This window comes from Pagrus major, chromosome 11 (genome assembly GCF_040436345.1).
Source record: "Pagrus major chromosome 11, Pma_NU_1.0".
NCBI lineage: Eukaryota > Metazoa > Chordata > Actinopteri > Spariformes > Sparidae > Pagrus > Pagrus major.
The window spans coordinates 31,397,393-31,418,817 of record NC_133225.1 but is presented as its reverse complement, the minus strand read 5'-3'; the positions used below and the strand labels follow the sequence as shown (position 1 = coordinate 31,418,817).

The 21,425-nt window shown below is 43.2% G+C and overlaps 1 protein-coding gene across 1 annotated transcript; it reads left to right on the top strand.

Moving 5' to 3' along the window:
* Positions 1–714: 714 nt before the first annotated feature.
* igfbp3 (insulin-like growth factor binding protein 3) lies at positions 715–19,578 on the top strand. Its single transcript, XM_073476616.1, has 4 exons — positions 715–1,078; positions 4,777–5,021; positions 8,130–8,249; positions 19,436–19,578. The coding sequence occupies exons 1-4, from the start codon at positions 715–717 to the stop codon at positions 19,559–19,561; spliced, it is 855 nt and encodes a 284-aa protein (XP_073332717.1). The 3' UTR covers positions 19,562–19,578.
* Positions 19,579–21,425: the final 1,847 nt, after the last annotated feature.

Here is a 21,425-nt window from a genome sequence, read left to right as displayed (position 1 = left end):
ACACACTCACAGAGGTTACATGCAAAGAAATTATTGTTTTAGTGGGTTAATATGGAGGCCACCTATACACCTGCCCAGAGGAATGTTTTATCAGTGTTGCATGTGGGGGGTAGCACCAATGGCATTCACTCACATACCACTGATGCCAGCAGGGGATGTGGCCAGTGGTGTGGAAACCTCCAGAGGTTTGGGAACAGTCAACACAGAAGAAACCCTCCCTGGTGTAGCCTGTGTCTCTCTCTGGCATGCATCTTATCTGTAACATAAGGAATATTTATATTCATGAAAGTGAAGAGAAATATTCCAACATTAAAAGCTGCAGGCCATCTGCAGCTCACTTTACTTGCCTGTTTGGGGACAAGAAAGCAAATATCCAGATGGAAACAAACACCTTTAATTCTTCCTTTTTTTTCTCAGAACAAGCATGAAGTCTTCTGTTAATTATTATAAGAGATTAAAAGAGTTGGATGTTGGCGCAGTTCTCTCCCCAGCCTGGATGTAGCGGTCCCTCATATCGGGGCTCTCCGTTTACATTATTCATACAGAGGAGGGTGTGACTTGTTGGCTCTTTTTTCCGCCTGTATAAAACGAGAAGTTCGCGTAAAAGAAAATACAGATGGAGAAGGCTAGCCGGCTCGCTGTGTCACAGAGAGTCCCCTTAAGCCTACGTGACAACTCACATACTGTCCCTTTGTGACCAGCTTAATCGGCAGAATGCCCGGTCTCTGTGTGCTTTGTCTCGCCGCGGCGCTGGCTGCGTTCGTCCGGCTCGCCGGCACGGTGGGGCCGGTGGTCCGATGCGAGCCGTGCGACGCCGGGGCGCTCCTGCTGTGCAAGCCACTGCCGAAGGACTGCGCGGAGCGGGTGAGGGAGCCCGGCTGCGGCTGCTGCATGACGTGCGCCCTCGGTGAGGGACAGGCGTGTGGAGTGTACACGGCGCGCTGCGGCTCCGGCTTGACCTGCCAGCACCAGCCGGGGGAGAGCCGACCACTGCAAGCTCTGCTGGAGGGACGGGGAGTGTGCTCCAGCGCCGCGTCCAAAAAACTCAACAGCATTCTCATACCGGCGCAAAAACAAGGTAAAGAGCGGTGTTTTTATTTGTGCTTGTAGAGAAATTGCTGTTGTTTTTCTGTTTGTGTTGTAATGTGTTGGCTGTGACAGGCGCTCTCTCTCACCTCGGGAGGTGTTGCTCTGTGCTGACCTGGTCTGGGGAGTTCCCTGCTCATGGAAACACCGATCAAGTGCCTTGTATTGATAGTGGGTGCGATAAAGCTGTTTATGACGCATCTCCTGGAGATGTAAGGCGCAAAGAAACATGCGCAAAATCTATTCTTTGTGCTGTTTTGCAGCCTGCCACAGTGTAGAACACCAGCCCAGGGTTTTAGAGGGGAGGCTTGACATTGCACAGTGATGTGTTCCCGAGGGGAAAACAAACCCCAGAGGCTCCTGAAAGTTTGAGTGGATAACTCCAGCGATGGGCTGGAGGTTTACGCAGCAATGAATTGTAGCTTTCCCACCAGGCGGCCACTTTACCCATTTCCAGCCTTGGATCATCATGCGTAAAATTCACAATGACATCTAAGAAATTAGAAGATTGTCTTCTGGGGTTTGGAGATGTATGATTTTACGAAAAGGACATCACTGCTTCTTCTCTCTTTCTTTTTTTCTCTTCTAACACACACACACACACACACACACACACACACACACACACACACACACACTCAGCCTGGCTCCCTCAAACCAATAGTTAAGGAATGCCACATACATACTGTAAGTATACAGTATTTAGCTGAGGCTGAGCGCAGACCATGTCCTTGTCTTCTCTAATGTCCTTATTTTCCTTCAAGTAAAGCTCGTGGATTTTTGTACACAGCATGAAAATATGTGCTGCTGCTTTCCTGGTCCAGGATGTGAGCCAAAACATCTCGACTGTGTGGCAAGGGGGGATTTCTCTGAATTCCCTTTAAGCAACAAACACACACTCACAAGTCAATATCAGTGAGCCCAAGCTGCATAATTCCTCTTTACATGCCACTGTTTCAGCTCATACTGAGAGCTCTTGGTGTTGTGTGTGTGAATGATGCACGTTGCTCACACTGGCAAAACGGCACACATGCCACCTCCATGTGAATACACACTGTTGTGTGTTTAGGCACTGCTGACGTCAGGCCTCCAGGAGCCTCTGTGTGTGTTTTCTTCTTCCTGGTTATTTGCTTTGGCCATAGTAATGTGTGGTGTGCAAGCACTCAGCAGTCACATTGTCATACACACACACATTGACACACATGCTTATGCATCCACACACACTGGAAGACCATCGTCAACTTGCCCAAACTGTTCCACTCGTCTTACTTTTTCACTTCCTGTCTGTCTCTCTCTACTTCTTCCTCTCCTTCGGTGTCAGTTTACTTGTGTTTATCACTCTGCAGCCTCTGATTTGAGACAGAATTAACATTATTTCCCGACTGAAGCAGTCTTCTCAGGCTTGTAAAGCAGAAAACAATAAATAACAGGAGTGACACTGTATCAATGTTTACTCCATTATAGAATCTCCACTATTGGAGATGGGGGGGGGGAAAGGTGGGAAATGATCCCAAGCGCCCCTGCTGGTCAGAGTGTGTAAGTGCAGCCCAGTGGTTTCCACCGCCATCAGTCCCCAGCTCCAGAGCAGCTTCTCCTCCCAGACATTAACAAGCTCTCCTCACCACAGTTTGTACTATTTACCCCTGTGCCATTATACAAACAAATTGCGTAATGTGTTTATCTAAAACGCCCCAGACTTCCTACGAAGGTTATATAAAAGTTTATATTGACAATAAAAATTAACGCTTGCAGGAATCTTAGAAAGGGCTCAATATTCTCGTCCTTGTACGGACATTAACGGACGCTCAGAAAAACCACGCGGAGGTTGAATCAGGTTAAAGAGCATCTGCTGCATTCTGACTCCGTCTTGTTCCAGCTGATGCTGTTGTTGACATCCATGTTGTTATTCTAAGTTCTGGAGAGCCTGGGAGACTGCGGAGCCCCACCACGTCACTAATTGATCAGGTGGTCAGGGAGAAAGGGTGGGCTGCCAGCCTGCCTGCCCACATGAGCTACACCCCTACATGCCCGTCTGCCACCCTCACCGCAGCTCTCAAACACAAAATCTGCTTCGAGTTAACGGTTTAAAACTGTGTTTGGGTGTGTGTGAGCCGCTGCATGTGTGTTCCCATCATCCCTCTGCCTCGTCGGGACGTCTCCAAGCTCAGTTAGTTAGTGGTGGCGTGGTCAACCGGGTGGCACATGGTGGCTAGTTTGGTCCTCTCCTATATTAGGGAGGAGTGTTTGGAGCCCCCACCTCTCTTCCTCTCTGTCAGATGGTCACCACTCTGTCTTTAACGATTTGACAGGAATCTTTGCCAGCACCACGGGCTATTAATATATCTGCTCCCTCATCTCCCACTTTGCCTCTTACTGCCCTAACCTCCTCCTCTTTTAGCCCCAATCCCCCGTTCCCCACCCTGCACATATAAACACATACACAACATTTTCTGCCTCACAGCGTCCTTAAAAAGTCTTGTTTACACTCAGTTCCTCTCTGTGGCTCTATCTCTTGGTCGGCATGCTGTGGAAATTTGTGGATATGAAATCGTCATGTTTCTGTTTATTACTTGGCTCCATCACTGGCTCCAAACAGCCCACAAGGCAATGAGCTAACTTTATTTTGTTCCTTTCAAACAGGCCTCTCTTAGACAGTCAAGAATCCTCTGTTGGATTAAGAGAAGCAGGCATTCATGATCTCATCCTGTATTACAATGGTTTATCATAATTGAAGACTAAAACAACTGTATGACACTTAGCTTCCAATTCAAAGCATCTATAGGAAGTTAAGGGAAAATAGTATATTTAGGGGCTGATTCCCATTTTTGCACCACATGGATTAAATAAAAGTTGTATAATATGATATTGTAGGCTAATAAAAGCCATAAGGCTGTTTGTGAATAGTTCACTCTATCCATGAAAATCCCAGGGATAGACATAATCTGGTACAAGGGCAATTATACTGATTTTTTTGGCATCAAATCACAAGATAAAAACAGGGCTGACTTAAAAACTGCTGTACTGAAACTTGTCAAACTTGGATTAGATCAACAAGTAGACTCCAGTGACTGTTTAAAACACAGTCTTTGGTGGTTAGACTCCATCATGATGAAGTAATATCTGGGGAGGTGATGAAGCTGTGCGTAGAACAGGAAACCCCCCGATGGAGTCTAGACACCGGTGGTGGTGATGGAGGAAGAAGGTCCTGGGGGTCTGATGACAGGGAGTTGATTCTGGTGAGCAGAATCTGGTTGGTTAAATGGAGAGAGAGTACATGAAGAACAGCCCATGTCAGGTGAATGGAGCGAGCAGGGCGAGAGGTGATTGAAGAGATAGTCTTCATGATTGAATTCACACTGAGCTTCATTAAGTATAGTTAATCAGTCTCTGGAGTCTATTTAGTCCAGATGTGATGAGTGTAAGTTGGTGGTTTTGTGTCTCAATTGTGAAAAATAAGTGACATTTTTTGTTTTATAAAATAAAATAAAGGATTTAGAAGTCTGTAAGTGTGTTTTAAACAGCTTTCGTGCAATATAAAACACTTTAATCACAAAAAAGTACAAAAAACATAGAAAATTAGGCCACTGACTTTTATCATTTATCCTCCCCATTATCCTCTGAATTGGAAACTACAGTTTGGATACTAACTGAAACATTTAAAAACTGATGACTTCACCTGTTCCCATACAGATACAAATCAAGTAGAAGAAAGCTGTGCCAACGTGACCGCGACGATGACGGCGGTGCCCAGCGTGGCGACCGTGAAGGGCGGGCACAGTCGTGGCTCGATGGACACCAGGCCTCCGCTGCACAACAAACTGATCCAGAAAGATCAGAACAGGAAGACTCAGAGTTACAAGGTAGAGTCCATGTCAGGAGGAGCCAATATGGACATTCACAACTTCTCCCTGGAGAACAAGAGGGAGACCGAGTATGTAAGTCATACCCAGAGGCAATGACATTTATGTGGAAAATATTATTGTGGTGCTAGTTGGAGGAAAATCAGTGATGGCAGAGGTTTATAAAGACAGATGTTGACTGTGACCCCACTATGACTGCAGATGAATTAGCGTCAAGCTAACTCTGGAACAGTACATCAAAAAGTAACATTTACTGTATGTTTAATATTGTCAATTGTCCCTTTCAAATAAAATAAATGAGCTGCTTTTCTACTAAACATGCTGTCTATATATTTTTTAATGTCATGAGCCAAATATACCCAAGCAGAACAGAGTTTGTCACTGAGGCTGCTAGGTTTGGCTAACTTAAGCTAACTAGTTCATCTTCAAGCTGCTATGTATTTTGTCCAAAAATGGACAACAAAAAACATTTTTTACTTGATAATTCTGACCTTTTAAAAACATGAATCATGAATACACAGTGAAAAGAAGTCAGTGAAAAAGTAAATCGCCAGCTTGCTAGATTTCTTGCTAGCTAATGAGTAGCTAACTTAAAAACATACAGGGTTCAGTGCATTCAAAAAACGATATTATATAAATCACATACGCAGAGAGGAAAAGACTTGTCGTCGTTGAGAAGCTAAAAGCAGGCAGTTTTTTGCTAGCTAGTTAGCTGTCTATCTACCTTGTATTTTGTACACAATATTTAATAAAAGTCAAAGTATAATTTAAAATTGCTAAAGTTGGCAATTAGGAAACTAAAATTATTAAAATGACATACCCAGTGAGAGTAAGGGTATCTGTCGTTAAAAGGTGACAGGCAAGTTTTTTGCAACAGTAGCTAGTTAGCTCTCTAGCTAGCTTGCATTGTATTTTCCATGCAACATTTAAGATGCATTACAATTTAGAATGAATAAAGTTAGCCTATCATGTGAACATCACATGAAGCTCACTGGCTGCCAGTAATGAAACTTTTGGACAAATTAAGATAGTGTTGGCTCACAGTGAATGACTGAAAACTGCAAGTTAACCTAGTTAGCTCGTCTGCTCAATGAGTTCTGGTTTGTTTCACAAAGTTTTGGCCTTTCAAAAGCTTTCACAACTGTTAGCTGTTCAGAGGGACTCAGTGCTTCCTTGTGCTTTTGTGTCTTGTCAGAATAGTTTGACAGAGATAACTCCTTTTATTTGAACTGGGCTAACAAAAAATGATTATAATCCAAGTAAAAGTCACTAAACTGTCTTTATGAATCACTGCTATTGAAGTTTAAAGTGTTCTACCTAAAGGTACCCTGCTGTGTTTTAATTTACACTTGGACACATTCAGCACCTGATCTGGTGCCCATATGAAAATTAAAACAAACATACAACATTTTCCAAGCTTACATTGGCATGGTCCTTGTATTCTCTATATTACTGCATGCTTTATCTCTTTTCTCTAATTACCACCAGCCTCAGGCATCATCACCATGAGCCATGGAGAGACAGCAGTCTGCAACTTTTTTTATTAAAGTGCTAATTAAAGAGAAATGGCAGTCTGTCAGGGCAGAGAGAGATCATGAATGATTTATCAGACAGGAATTGGGGTAGTTGGGTATTGTTGTAGTTCATGAAGCTTTATCTCCGTGTCACCAGGACGAATCAGTCTGAGACACCACCCACTGATTAGCACCCAGATAAAGTGGCAGAACTCATCAGTGAAATGAGCCAGTTTGTTTGAATGAAACCCGACAGACTACTAGTTCTCCATGGCACATGGATGTATGCAGTTGGCAAGAATGCATGTCACTGTCAACCTAGGTGGTAGGTGTTATGCATGAGCAGCCTCATGCACGTACTGGAAAAACACAAGACACAAACAGTATCATCAGAACGTTGATCTACAGAGCAGTTTGTGGCCAAACACTCCATAGGCTTCCTTTAAGTTACCCACTGTCATTTAAACAACATAATGTTTGGTTATGTGCCATCACACATTTTGTAAGAGAAGGTACCACTTTTTCCAGAAAGCTGACATCTAATTTTGGTCTGAATGTCTTCATCCTGGACCTAACGCAGGGATCATCACTGCAGCTCCATGTTGTTCTGACCAACACAAATGTTTTTCGCAGGATAAACATTTAAATTCGAGTCACAATCTCCAAGTTTCCATAACTAACAAACTGTGTTTTGGAAACTTTTGAGTACAAGGATGATGTGAATGTGGTGGTATCAAATTACCATCATCTGTGTAGCTTTATCCCCTAAAGGAACAGTCCACCCAAAAATGAAGATTCAGTCATTATCTCTTCACCCCATGTTATGGAGAATCAGGTTCAAGTTTCGTAGTCTACAAAACATTTCTGGAGCTTCACAGTAGAACAGTTTTGCAGCATTCTCCTAAACAACTGAAGTAGCTGGGGACTTGTTTTAAAATGTAAAAAACAACAGAAAAAAAACATAAAATGGCTCCATACTGCTGGTTTCACATAACATAATAAAGACGTTATTAACACCCTTTTTTAAGCTGAACTCTTCACTGTAGCTGCTAAGCTCTTAAGTGTTAGCATGCATCCCCGTCTGAAGTGGGTGCACAAGCTCGACTGTGTGTTGAGGGTGTAAATAACATATTTTGAAATCAATTCAGGATCTCGGGGCTTCCAGAGACATGGTTACATCCAACAAGAATCATGGAGCCATTTGATGTTTTTCTTCCAGTTGTTTTTGTGAACGTTTTATTGTAAGTCCCCAGTTACTTTAGTCATTTAGGAGACAGTGCAACACTGTTTTGCTGTGAAGCTCCAGAAATGTTTTGTGGATACAAAACTTCACCTGACTTTTTATTGGCATAGTGTCGACAAGATAAAGACTGAGTTTTAATTTTTGGCTTAACTTTTCCTTCTAAAGTGTTTAAACAAGCAGATATCAAAAATATATCACCACACAGTGTGGGAAAATTGTTTTTCTCACTTTAAAACTGCCAAGCGGGAAGGTTAATGAGACATTAATGAGACATTCCAGGTTCAGGAGGTTAACTTTTATAGACTTTAATCTTCACCATAAATGCATGTAATTGCATGAACACTCCTCATGTTCTTTGTGTCTGTGATTGTGTCAGGATGAGTGTGTAATATCGGTGTTGTTGGGGTGTGTTTGCCGTGTTGCTAGGGGCCGTGTCGGCGGGAGATGGAGAGCATCCTGAGCGGTCTTAAAATCAGCAACGTGCTCAACCCAAGAGGCTTCCGCATACCTAACTGTGACAGAAAGGGCTTCTACAAGAAAAAACAGGTGAATGGATCTCCCTGCTGTTTCACCTCTCTTTTTCTTTAACACACACACCTGCAGACATGCAAATAGACCCACCGCATGCCTGAACACTTCCAAAGAATCCTCACAGACTCATCCCACCCACCCACACATGCACAATCCCCCTTTTTTTGTGCAGCGCGGGTTGCCTTGACAGCCACATCAACACTATATTATCAGAATGGCTAATAACCATGTATTACTCCAGTAAATGCACTGCAGCCGTCTGACTCATGCCTCACAGGAAATGAAGTCGGTCAGGTGTGTTTGTGGGTGTGTGGTGTGGGAGAGTGTGGGGGGTAGGGATGTAAGAATGTGGTCTGGGAGTGTGTGTGGCACGGTAGATGCGGCGGCAGGGGAGTGTATGTATGGCGCTTGTTTGATGGCGGTAGTTTTGGTGAGGGTGTGTAGGTGTGGGGTGCTGTTGGTGAGGTAAAAAAAACAAACAGCCTGTCACTGGTTTAGTTTTTCTTGTCCGTGGTACAGCAGACTCGGGCCACCCATGGCCTGCTCATTTGAAAGACGGGAAAGCGGAAATTCGTTGGAGAGGTTCGGTCAGTGATGTGCTGCCTTGAAGAGAGGAGAGGCGAGACCGGAAAGGTGGCGGATGGATAGGAGGGGTGGTGAGGCACTGCTGAGACACACGGCTTGTCGAATAAACACCACCGTCCAATTTCCTGAGGTTGGGAGTCTTATCGGAGGGATTCCACGGAGCCCGAGCCCATTCTGAGAAACGGATGAGTCACCTAAAAAAACCCCACTAGCACCGTGAGTCAGAGACCAACTCAAGCCACACACACAAACACACACACATAGAATAAAATCAACCTCTACTATACTTACCTCACTCTTTCCCCAAAGTCCCCAAAGTGTGGTTTCATTGTTGCTTTTATTAAAATCAGACTCCTCCTCTGTCTTTTCCTGGATTTCTTTAAGAAATATCAACCAGGAAAGTGTTAGTTCTGGTCTAAGTGTGTGTGTGTGTGTGTGTGTGTGTGTGTATAAATGTGTGTGTGTGCAGCAGTGTGCCAGTCCTTGTCGCCCTTCTCACAGAGGGCCGGTGGGGTGCAGGGTGTTGTGTTAAATCCATCCTAGGGGATGTGCCTTCACAGTGTGTTGCAGAGATTTATGACCGGAAACACAGCGAAGAGGAGACCGTGTGAACCGTCTAGGGTGACAATACTGTGAAGGGGGGGGGGCTGCACAGAGGGGAAAGAGCAGAACCATACACATGATCCTTGAGCTGTCTCAGGATCTAAAAGTGACAAATCTTTTAATATCAGATGGTCGGGAATTGTTGAAAGGTGGCTGGGAAACGCTGGTAGTTTCATCTTTCATGTGGACCTTTTCCATCAAATAGTACCAGGAATTAACACGGCTTTTCAGCCACATAGTTCCAGGAATGAAGGATCAACAGGAACTAAAAATATTATAACTAATTAAACACGAGTCCTTTTTGAGCATTCGTGTTTGAATCTAATGAACTGAGGGTTGATCAGGCTAATTAGACTGATGACGGATCAGATAACCGTTAATAAAGGTAACAGTTTTCACACACAAACAATATAGAGTCATTGAATGAGACACGCAGGAGTGGAAAAGGAGAGCTCCTTTAGTAGTTTCTGAGGAAGTGAAAAAGATTAGGCAACCAGGTTAAACAGGTTTGGGTTTGTTTGAGATGAAAATGTTCATGCGATGAGTTGTTCTGTGTTTTCTCCTCTCTGTTAGAAGACAGTGTGATGTTCACAGGGGAAAGGCTGGTTAGAAATGCTCGAAAGGCAAGACGCTGATCATCGGAGTACTGTTGATCTACTGAGCGCTTTGTGTTTATGTTCTGTCCTCGTTTTCAGGCTATAATCAGGAATTCAGCTACATTATTCAAAATGGTGGTACAGCCAGTTCTTGCTTGTACTTTGAAATAATTCTAGGGATGGTAATTGAGAACCAGAACTGCTCCAAACTGGTTCCAGTCCATCGGAATCGTTTGCCTCATGCCTTGAGGTTATCAATTCCTTTTATCGATGCCTGTGTGTTTTCCTCACTGCTGCAGTAGCAAAACATGATTTCAAACTCTTCTACACTGCTGGATTTGCGAGAAGAAGGAATCATTGCAGAGAGAAAGACAGACAGAAGACAGACTGGAATCAACGAGGGACTTGATAAAGTATTGGATTGACAAATAGAATCGATAATGGCATTGGTATCAAATGCTGTTATAATAAAATCTTATCAATTCCCATCCATAATGAATACAGTAGTTAAATAGACCCGTGTGTACTGGAGACTCTCTCCACCAATAGCTGCAGGGCCCCCACAAAGCTCCAGCTCTGACACAAGGACATTTGGGGAGGGTGGACACAGGCTCATCTGGTTGAGTTGAGTTCCTAGAAAGGATTGTGAGTTCCAGTTAAAGTCAGCTGTGGTGAGATGAGATTCATTTTGGTTTTCATGGATTCCTATGGTGATAGATTTTCACAGCTGATGATCAGGATCAAACTGACCATACAAACATCTGAAACCCATCCTGCAGCATATTTGCTCCCGCGCTGTCCATCCCACATACTGTACAATGCTCGGTATGTTGCAATCTGTAATTCTTCAGCCAAAATATGACAAATATGAAATATAACACAAACACTGCTGTTATTGTAGGGCTTCACTCATTTGTCACTTGTGACTGTTGGCTTGGCAGACTGAGATAACAGATTGTGGAGAAGTGGATGAAGGCTTCCCTGCCGTCATGGAGAAGGACGAGACTCAATACCTTCTCCCCTCCACACACCTGATCAAATGCTTTGTGAAGAAGTACTGAGTGTTGGTTTTGTTGTTACACTAAATATGTGACGTTTTTCCACTCTGAATTTTTGTCACCATTAGAATAAGGGCTACACCAAATATTGGTTTTATTACGTTTAATGTGCAGATTATTTTTACGTTTAATTGATTAATCGCTTTGTCTATAAATGTCAACAAAAAAAAAAAGAAGGCAACGCAAGACAGCAGGATCAGAAGACTAAACAAAGACTGGACTAAACTAATGAGGGGCTGAGGTGCAGGTAGAGTGCAGTGGAGAGACACAGGTGAGGGTAATGAGTGGAAAAACACTATGTGCTAATTAAGGTGATGCAGGGCAGGTGTGGAGGGAAACCAGACTGGGGAGCACGAAAACACACGAGGCAAACAGAGCAAAAGAGACCAACAACAAAGACCCAGAACACACAAAATGAAAGTGAAAGGACAGGACCGTGACACCCAGAGCCCAGAGGGATTTCTTCAAATCACTTCTTTTGTTCAACAAACAGTTCAAAACCCAAAGACTCTTTTCTGTCATAATTGACAAAGATAAAGCAGCAAATCCTCACATTTAAGAATTTAATCAGCTGGAATCAACAAATGTTTTGCTCAGAGAATGACTTGAATGAATCATTGGTCATCAGAATTGCTGGCAATAGATTTTCATCGATCCATTAATCAACTAATCGTTGCAGCTCTTCTGTAGTAATCTCCATGAATTCAACCCGATGGACAGAAGTACCAACATTACTTTTTACTTTACCTTTTTAAAACTACAGTGGGTAAGCTTTGATACCAGAAAGTTTGATTTGGGTCGAATACTGTTTTAAGGGTCAACTACCTCAAGTCTCAAACATGTGTATATGTGTTGTTTTCAGTGTATATGCTGATGGTAATCTGAGATGGCCTCAGTGCTGCAGGAGAAGTCTGAGCAGTGTTAGGGCTACCTCGGCTACAGAGAAACCTATTTTTAGCAGCAGTTATATGAATTGGCCCAGTATCCCAGTTCAGGCCATGCATGCCCAACACTGACCCACTCATTACACCCCACAAAGTCTCACACTCTCTCTACCTCTGACTTCTCCTCTCTCTCAGGCTAGCTCATTTCAGCCAGCCATCATTACCCGCATTGTGCCCTGCCTACAGTCCTCTACCCGTCTTTTGTTCTGCTGCCCGCTCCATCATTCTGTCCATCCTGCCCTTCCGCCCACCTGGCTTTTCCTTCCTTGTTTGGCCAGGAATCACCCCGCAGACGGTTGTGAATGGGACGACAGTGTCTGCGTCTCTCTGTGTACTCTTTCAGAGTTTAGAGTGTGTGTCGAGAGGAAGAGGAGGAGGAGGAAGAGGCAGTGGGTTAAGGATGTGAGCCAGGTGCCTGCATACCCTTATCCCTCCTCCCTGGCTGGGTCCCGACAGTGCCAGGGCCCATAAGGGCTGACTTATTGAGCGTGACTCAGAAGGATCTGTGGAAACGTACACACCGACCACAATGGCTTTATAATAACTGGCCAACCTTCGGGGACCCAGACAGCTATTTTCACTCTGTCTCTCTCCCTCGTTCTCTTCCCTCCCTGGATTTCTAATCCACCTCGCCTCCCTCTCACTGGGGGATATAGACATTTCTTCGCCATGACTGTTGCATGACCTGTAGAGGGGAGTCACATATGTCATTTCTGTGCCAATATGATGACCTGTGAGTCGGTACTGATGACAAAACTACTACTTAAGATTATTATCTACAAAACCCTTTTATTATTAAGCAACAGTGTTTAATGTCTTAACACAAGCAGCTGTGCAAGGACGTAACACGTAAAAGTTATGATTGAGATCAGGAAATATCAAAGAATAAGTTACCAGGAAGCCACCCAAGCATTTAGTGTTATCGTTTGATACTGTTCAATATTTAACGGACATATTTCAGTGTGTATGCAAAAAGTATTAAGGTTTTATACCCAGTCATGATATGTGTAAGGCTTCAACGAATAATCATTACCTGCACAAAGTGGTTATGTGTCCGTTTGTTGGTTGTTTGGTTGGTTTGTCAGCAGGATTACACAAAATGGCGAACGATGTGTTTGCTCTTGATGAAATAATCAGGTGTATTTAGGGGGATGGTATCTATCTAGCCTGATGCAGATAAAGGGGACTGTTGGGCCTTGGCAGAGATATATGCTCTATTGAGTGCAACTGTAGTTTTCATTATTGATCACTCTTCAGTTAAGAGTGTAAAGATTCACCGATATGAATCAGAAATCTGATTTACCATTAAAGATACAAGTACAAGGGCCCTTGATTGATCTAATGTACTGTAAACCAATCAATGGCTTAATGTGGATTATTTGGTTGACTGCAGTGATGGAATGTAACTAAGTACATTTACTCAAGTACTGTACCTAAGTACAATTTTGAGGTAATTTACTTGAGTATTTCCATTTTCCTCTACTCCACCACATTTTGGAGGAAAACATTGTACTTTTACTCCACTACATTTATTTGACAACTTACACTAAGTTACCAGTTACTTTGCAGACTGTATGCTCCATCAGAGCCAAAGTAACACATTTTTAAATTACTTTATTTTATCAGCAATCAGATAAAAAAAGAAAAACCTCTGATTTCGATAGTCAGAAAAAAGCTGAACAATATAATTGGTTGAGTTAAAGCAAACAATTTTTATACTTGAGTACATTTATTGCAAGAAAATTACTTTTAATTTTTAAGTACATGTAATATCTATCAAGTACTATTCGTATGAATGGCATTCACTTTTACCAAGGTAATATTTTAACACAATATCTGTACTTTTATTTGAGTATGAGTTTTGGGTACTTTTTACAACACTGGTTGACTCCATTAAACAAATGTTCAGAACTGTATCTGCATTGCATCACACTAAACCATCAGTTGAAAAACCCAAAGATATTCAGTTTAAGCACAGCATAACATAGACATATGTAGAAGTCGGTATGTAAACTACATTAGGTGGTAATCATTGATTATTTGTCTGTTGATCAACTAATCAACTAAATATGTCCTGTTTAAATTGTCCTCTTCTTCCCCTCTTGTCTTTCACCACATCCATTCATGACTTCTATTGATTATTTAGGATCCTATTTAAAGTTTGTGTTGCTCCATTCTTCTAAAACAAACAAATGATTCTGCAGCTGAATTCACTGGACTCTCATTAACTATTTTTTTTAGAAAAAGTAATATCCTGTAGCTACTCCCAATGCACTTGCAAACACACACACAGATGCACCCTCTTTTACACAAATACATATATGTGTGCTCCCAAACACACACACACATTGCATTTTATGAGCTTGTGTTTATCCTGTGGTCAGACTGGGCTCTTTTTAATGTCCGTGAAGCCCAGCGGCGCTGCTATTAGCCATAAAGAGCGGCATCACAAGAGCACGCATTCATACGCACAACACACGCGCATACACACCCCATAAAGGTAGCATTATGAATGTGCGAGGTGGATGAAATGTGCTTTTTTAGTGAAGGCCATGTGGACCACGCAGGACCAGTGTCAAGGCTGAGAACATGGGGCACAAGGTCCGAGCTGACCTCTGAGCTTAGGTTCAGACCAAGTTGTTCCGGGGGCCTTAAAGGAATACACCGCCAAAAAACTGTATTCTGAGTAGCAGCTACTCACCTCACTGTGCTCCAAAGATGCTCTGAGCGTTTGTAGCTTGCCTTTTCATGGATGACACCAACTAAAGCCCACTTGGATTCAAGATATAGCAGACTGATGAAATTATTGCACAGAAATTCAAAAGATACGCCTGTAGTCAATAAGAAACAGAGTCACCAGAGAGACTTAACATATTTAATGTTATTTCTATATCACCCTCACTGCATATGTTGGTCACAATTATAAGAAAATAACTGATTTAACAGATCTTTATTAAAATGTATGTTTTATAGGCATTGTTGTGTTATGGTTATAATATCGTTTATTAACTTAAAATGGGCAGGGCTCTGCTTCCAAACACTTAAATTCTCACCAAAATGTGTAGTGTCTATCATAGTTAGCTGCTTACACCTGTCATTCATGGTTATGTCTCCTTACACGGGTCATGAACAAGACTTGAGACTAACAGCATCTCATCATCCCGGGGCGATAGTTAGTGTGTTTAGGATGAAAGGAGATCTTTCTCTGAATGCTCCGAAACAAAAGGATTTTTTTAATGTATGTACAGTATGTATAACTAGCCTATTGCTTAGCAAATGACAAACTGAACCAAGCACTGACTACAATCGACTCATGCTGTTACCATAGTTCCTATCAGTGCTCGCCCTACCAAAAATATGATGCATCGATATGACACACCCTATTTTCTCCCTGATAGTGCTTCTTTGTGAACAACAAATCCATGTTGAAGTTGAGGAGAGCTAGTTAGCTGTTGGTGGCTGGTGGGCAGCAGTGTCCTGTAGCTAATGGCGCTAAACACACAGCAGAAGTTTCTGTTCATAGGAACATGAAGCATTAAACAGTGAATGCCAGTTTAATGTAACACAAAAAGTTTACAGTAAATAAATTGCCTGAAGTACTTTAGCTGAGTACAGTTTTGAGGTAAAAGTACTTTGAATGCTAATAAAAAGTGAAGAAACAAAATGGATGGATTACAATAACTTGACACGTCGGTTGAAGTGTTTTTCCTGGAAAAAAGTCAGTCTGGAGCATGAATAACAACCACAAACAGCATCACTAGCAACAAACAACAGTTGTGTATTTAGCCACATTTTGTCACATTCACCAAAATATGCTGAGGTATGGCTAAACACACACCTTCCGCCTGCTAACTACTATGGTTAGCTGTTTAGTGTATTATAGAGAGTACTGCTACCTTCTAGCCACAAACGGACACTGGATATTTAGCAGTTTTTTAGCAAAACTATTAATGTTTGGGACATAGTGGATACATTTTTTTTTCTTCTATTAAGTTAGAATCTATTGTAGCTGTCATGAATTATAGCAATCTATAACGCTGTCAAAGCCTTGATTCAAGCCAACAGGTGGTGACTGTTTCTCAACAAGTTTTTTAGTGGAGTATTCCCTTTAACTTCCAGGATTAGGAAACTAATGGAAGAAAGAAACTAATGACGAAATTAATGTTCACAACAAAACTTAAATGAAACCCTGAAATCTTTCTTAGGTTGCTGTAAGGTGACATTCAGTCTTCAGCCTGGGTGTTTGGCTGTCTTCAACGCAACGTGTGTGTGTGTGTGTGTGTGTGTGTGTGTGTGTGTGTGTGTGTGTGTGTGTGTGTGTGTGTGTGTGTGTGTGTAGATTGAAGCAGTAAAGAAAGGATTGCTTGAGATGACTGCTAATAGTTCACAGATGAAAGAGAGACTGAGCGGAAATTCAAAGGTAGCCAAGCAACAGGGGAATGCACACATGCACATTTTGCTCTTCCTCTCCCTTCCGCCTCTCCTTTGGCTTTTCAACCCTCCCATACACACACGCATGCACACACACATACACACACACGCACACACACTGAGCAGGCACATCCAGGACTCCATCATCATTAACCAGAGGAACACAATGTTAAGCTCCTCTCCGCAGTCTCGTCCACTGGGTCAGGGCTAAAATAGAAGCTGGCCGCAGACTCAGACGATGAGGAGAAAAGGAGGGAGGAGAGGAGAGAGGGACAAAACAGAGTGAGACAGACGAGAAGGAGGACTGAGAGAGGAAGGTAGGAAGGAGCGAAGCTGAGTTCACCAAAAAGAATCCCTCGATGATGTTAGCGTGTGAGAATGGGGCGTGTCGGGCTGTGTACTCGCCCCCAGACTGCTGCAGTAGTTGTTGGTATTTTAATGGGCCTCTGTCTCTATAAAGCTGCCTTTGATCATGCACTCAGGCTGCACGTGGATGTTGACTACGCCGGAAACAGACACCTGGTCACACTCTAAACTAAAGCCTGTCTCTCTGTCTGCCTCGCTGTCTGTCTGCCTACAGTACAGTCCGTAAGTATTAGGAGAGTATGGTTTTGGTTCTGCACTCCTGAGTGTCTGAGTTTAAATCAAACAATGACAAGTACAAAGTTGTGCAGAAATGATAGCTGTTTGTATTCTGCCTTCTGAGGGTAAAGAGTGCAACAGCAACATGTGTGGTTTGATAGTGCCATACATGCCTCAGGCATATGACTACATTTGGGATATGCCACCTTGGATGGAGTTGGAGATGAAGTTGTGGTCACAGTAGCATTACTACATTCTGGTAGTATCTCCCAAGGGAGATATTTTTATACCAAAATGAGCACATACATGTCCATTTTCTAAACACAGCTAAACCTGCTAAAAACAATTGACTCCTTCTTTCTAATTGCAAGAAAATGAGTTTTCTGTTTTTGTTTCTGGTTGTGTCTCGCTCAACGTCACAAGCACACTGGAAAACGGTAGAAAGCAGCATGGAGGCCATTCAAAATGTTACACTGGTTACTTTTTTAATATATTTTACTTTATTCTTTCTTTCAAACTCAATCAATTGAACAACGTCCAAGCACTGCTTGATTTACCCTTTAGCATATTTAACTCAAAACGGCTAAGGGAATGGTAGTTGCGTCAGCATTGTTTTTTTTTTCTTGTAAAATCAGGAAGCAGCCAATAGCGCAGCCCACCCCCTAACCACCAAGTCGCCGATGCTGACTCTCCCCGTACTGGCAGCTCCCAGTGAACACAAGCCAACGCAGTACCGAGGTGGTTTATTTGTCAGGTTTGGAACCTGGCAACCTGGAGCTGAGTCAGCAAGGACCGACTACCTAGCAACAAAGCTACCGGTATCTGTCTACCAGGAAACTCCATAAATCACCTCAGTACTCCAACTGGCCTCCGTCGACACTCTCGGAGGCCGTATATGGCCCCGTTCCGAAGGTGTTCACAGAGAAGCTGTTGGTGATCAGTATGTTTGTTAGCTAGTTTAACACGGTCACCCAGGTGCCATGTTTTCATCACAGCTGAACATCACAGTTGAGGAAGATATCCAGACTAGATCTGACTCAGAACATGAGGACACAATTTTTGTGTTTTTGGGTGCCTGGATTTCGTTTATAATCAATATTACGAGAGCACCTGACACAATTTTTGCCTACATTGTGTTAAATAGAGCAATTAAATTATTAATTGTGAAATTAATGGACAGATTGATTAATAATGAAAAAAATGCAGAACCACTGGTAGGTAACCAGTTTAACCTCAGAACTTTTGTCTCACTTAAAATCCAGTGTGCTTGTACTGTACTTATTGACTGCTTACAGTAAACTGTCTCACTGCACTGCCAGTGAGACAGGCAGACAGGTGTGTCTCGGCCCTGGCTGGTCACCTCGCCGCTCGGTCTGTTTCTCATGTGAACCCCAAATGGAGCTCATAAAGTTGCCACTCTACAAAGCCCGGCCCCCTGTGGGACATCTGATATTACTGCATACATGTGTGAGTGTCTGTGTGTGTGTGTAAGCAGGTGGGGGGTATGTATACATACAGTACATACAACTCATGTTTGTGTGCGCCTTCATGTTTGCTGATGTGTGTTTATGTGTGCACATGCACGTGCGCTCGTGCACGCGCAGGCCATAATCAGCTCCAGATGATTTTGAGCGTCTGCCAGCTTCCCAGAATAGCAGCGCTGGTTTCCTTGCAGCCCTCCAACTGGCCTTGGCAAATATTTTAGCAACTCCATGTTTACCTTCACACTCCTTCACTCTCACTCAGTGCGTTCCTCATTCCTGCCTCTCTCTATTGAAAATAATCTACTTTTTTACCCCCACTGGTCTGGAGCACATGAGCCTGATAAATAAACTCATAGACGAGACAAACTCAACAGCATGCTGGTTGCACGAGGACGCCTGAGCGAGGCCGTCCCGCTCCGATCTCGACACATTTATTATCGTCTTTCACAAGGCGAGCAGCTGCATCATCTGCAGTGTTTATCTCTGATAGTTTCTGCACATAAAAACTTCGAGACAGTTCCAGACAGCCGGGCATTCCTCTCCGTGATCAATGAGATGTTTGTCTTATTAGAGTTCTGCTGAGGCATGCTTGGCCTCCTGACAAGCATCCAAAATCTAAAAGCCAACGGAGAGAGATAGAGTCTTATTATAATACACACATGTACGCTGAAGGGGGTGTTGATAAAGCTGTGTCAGGGTAATTCCTCACCTTGGAAACGTTAATCTGTTTTCACAATGTGTCTCAGAGTGATAAGTCCTCTTCTGCTCTGATGGAAGTCAGAGCTATCTGACTGATGTTTGTCGACGCCCTGTCTGTGCCACCTGTTCAATCCCTCTTGTTGAAGCCTGCGCACATTAATCTTCGCAACAAGCAGCATACTAATTCTTCTTCTCCTCCACTTTTTCTTTTCTTTGCAGTGCCGTCCATCCAAAGGAAGGAGGCGGGGCTTCTGCTGGTGCGTGGACAAATACGGGCAGCCTCTGCCTGGCTTCGATGGCAGGGAGCGAGGGGAGACGCAGTGCTACAACCTGGAGAGCAAATGAGAGGACGGAGGGATGACGAGTGGACGAGGAGAGTAGGAAGGGGGAGGGAGAAAGACAGAGAGAGAGAAAGAAAGAGAGCCCACTTTGCTCTTGCATGTAGTTTTATGTAAAAATTTGAAGGGGCTCTGGACGTTTTGATTTCAGGTCTCATTTCTGTTGGAGAGTTAGGGAGAGGACAAGGGGGAGGGGTGGAGCTCAGCCTCTGCGACCAGCCAAGCCTCCTGTCCATCACAGCTATCTGTCCTGTGCTTAGGGAACTTCTATCCTTTCTTTAAAAAAGAAGACATTTAAGCTAACAGCTGAGAGAGAAGAAAGAGATAATCCTACCATCTGCACTATTCTTTTAGAGGGAGAGGAAGGAGGGACTTTTCCACTCACTTTAAAGAGGACTTGTTTGTGGCTGTGACCCGAAACACCGCACCACCACCGTTTCTGTCGTGTGTGTCTGTCTGTGAGTGTGTAACCGCGAGTCCGTGTGTGTGTGTCTTCATGTGTGAGCACCTGCATAGCGTACGTGTGCACAGCTGCATGTCTGTAAAAGATGGCGTGCGAGTGTGCACTCTCCCAAAAGTGTTTATGTAAATACTGTGTGTCACTAAACTGAGCTTAGAGATCCTCAGCCCCCGCTCCATTAAACAATGCAGACATAAACGCTCTGGCTCAGGGTCCATTTTGAAGTGAAGGATTATGGGATAGCAGGGCTTTGACTTTTTAGGGCCCTCCTCGCTGCCTCTGGCTCGTCCCTCGTCCTGCTGTTGGGAAGGGAATGGAGGCAGTTACAGTGCCTTAAAAACAGACCTTTTCATGCCTCCCCTCCCCTTCACCCTCCGTAGTTCTCGATTAAAGGAACACGTCACTGAAAATCTGCCTTTTGGGTATCAAATACTCATCGCCCCCAGCCTTGAAACGTGGCTCTGGAAAATTGTATCTTACACTTTGGTGGAGGGCAGCAGCTACAGTAAACAGCATGAAAGCATCCATAGAAATGTCTGAAGGCATCATCTTCACTGGTGATCCATATGCTGATCATTTCACAAAATATTTTTAGGTGCATTCTCAGCTATGAGGTACTGAGTATTTGGAACATATAGAAAGAATGAATCAACTGCAGAGTGGATGCAGATTCAAAATGTGCCGAATTATAAGCATAGTTCTGAACCTCTCGAAATAATCTCTGATATCCTCACTGGTTCAAGTAGATCTAGTGTTCATGTGGGCAATGCAAGGGCCGTGGCCATTTAATTACAAACGTGGCAAGAGCCTCTTGCTAAGAAATAATATGTTAATTTCATCACAGGAGAGACTTTATGTTCGCTGCAATTTGTTTTTTTTGAAAATTGCGTATTTGCAGAAATCCAGTGCAAAATAATCCAAAATAACAGCAAACACCAGATTGAATAAAGAAGCGAACATGAAATGGCAGTCTGGCTATCAGGCTAGCAAAATAACGCTAAAAGCACAGCTTTTGTTGTTGCTAGCATGGTTAGCTTTTTATGTTTGCTATTTGTTACCATAAAGCAAGTGTAGTTGTGAGTGACAGACAGCTAAAAGCTAACTCTGCTAACTAAGAAGTTGTGTATTTAGTTGTGTTTTGGCAACAATATGAACGTAGAAACACCATACAAATCAAATGTTTGGAAACGTTTTTGTGACTCTGGCGTTCGATTGGCAGAGCATGTAAGCAGACAAGAGTGGTCTACCAGGCTCCAAGCTGTTGCACTCAAATCAATCAGCGCTCGCTCCACAAAAGAAAAATAGCCTTAGTATCTTTAAACACATCATTTCATTGTATGCAGTGTATGCCCAGTACAGAAATGCATTCTGGGTCGGGCATACTTCGAACTCATGGTGTGAGCGGTGCTGA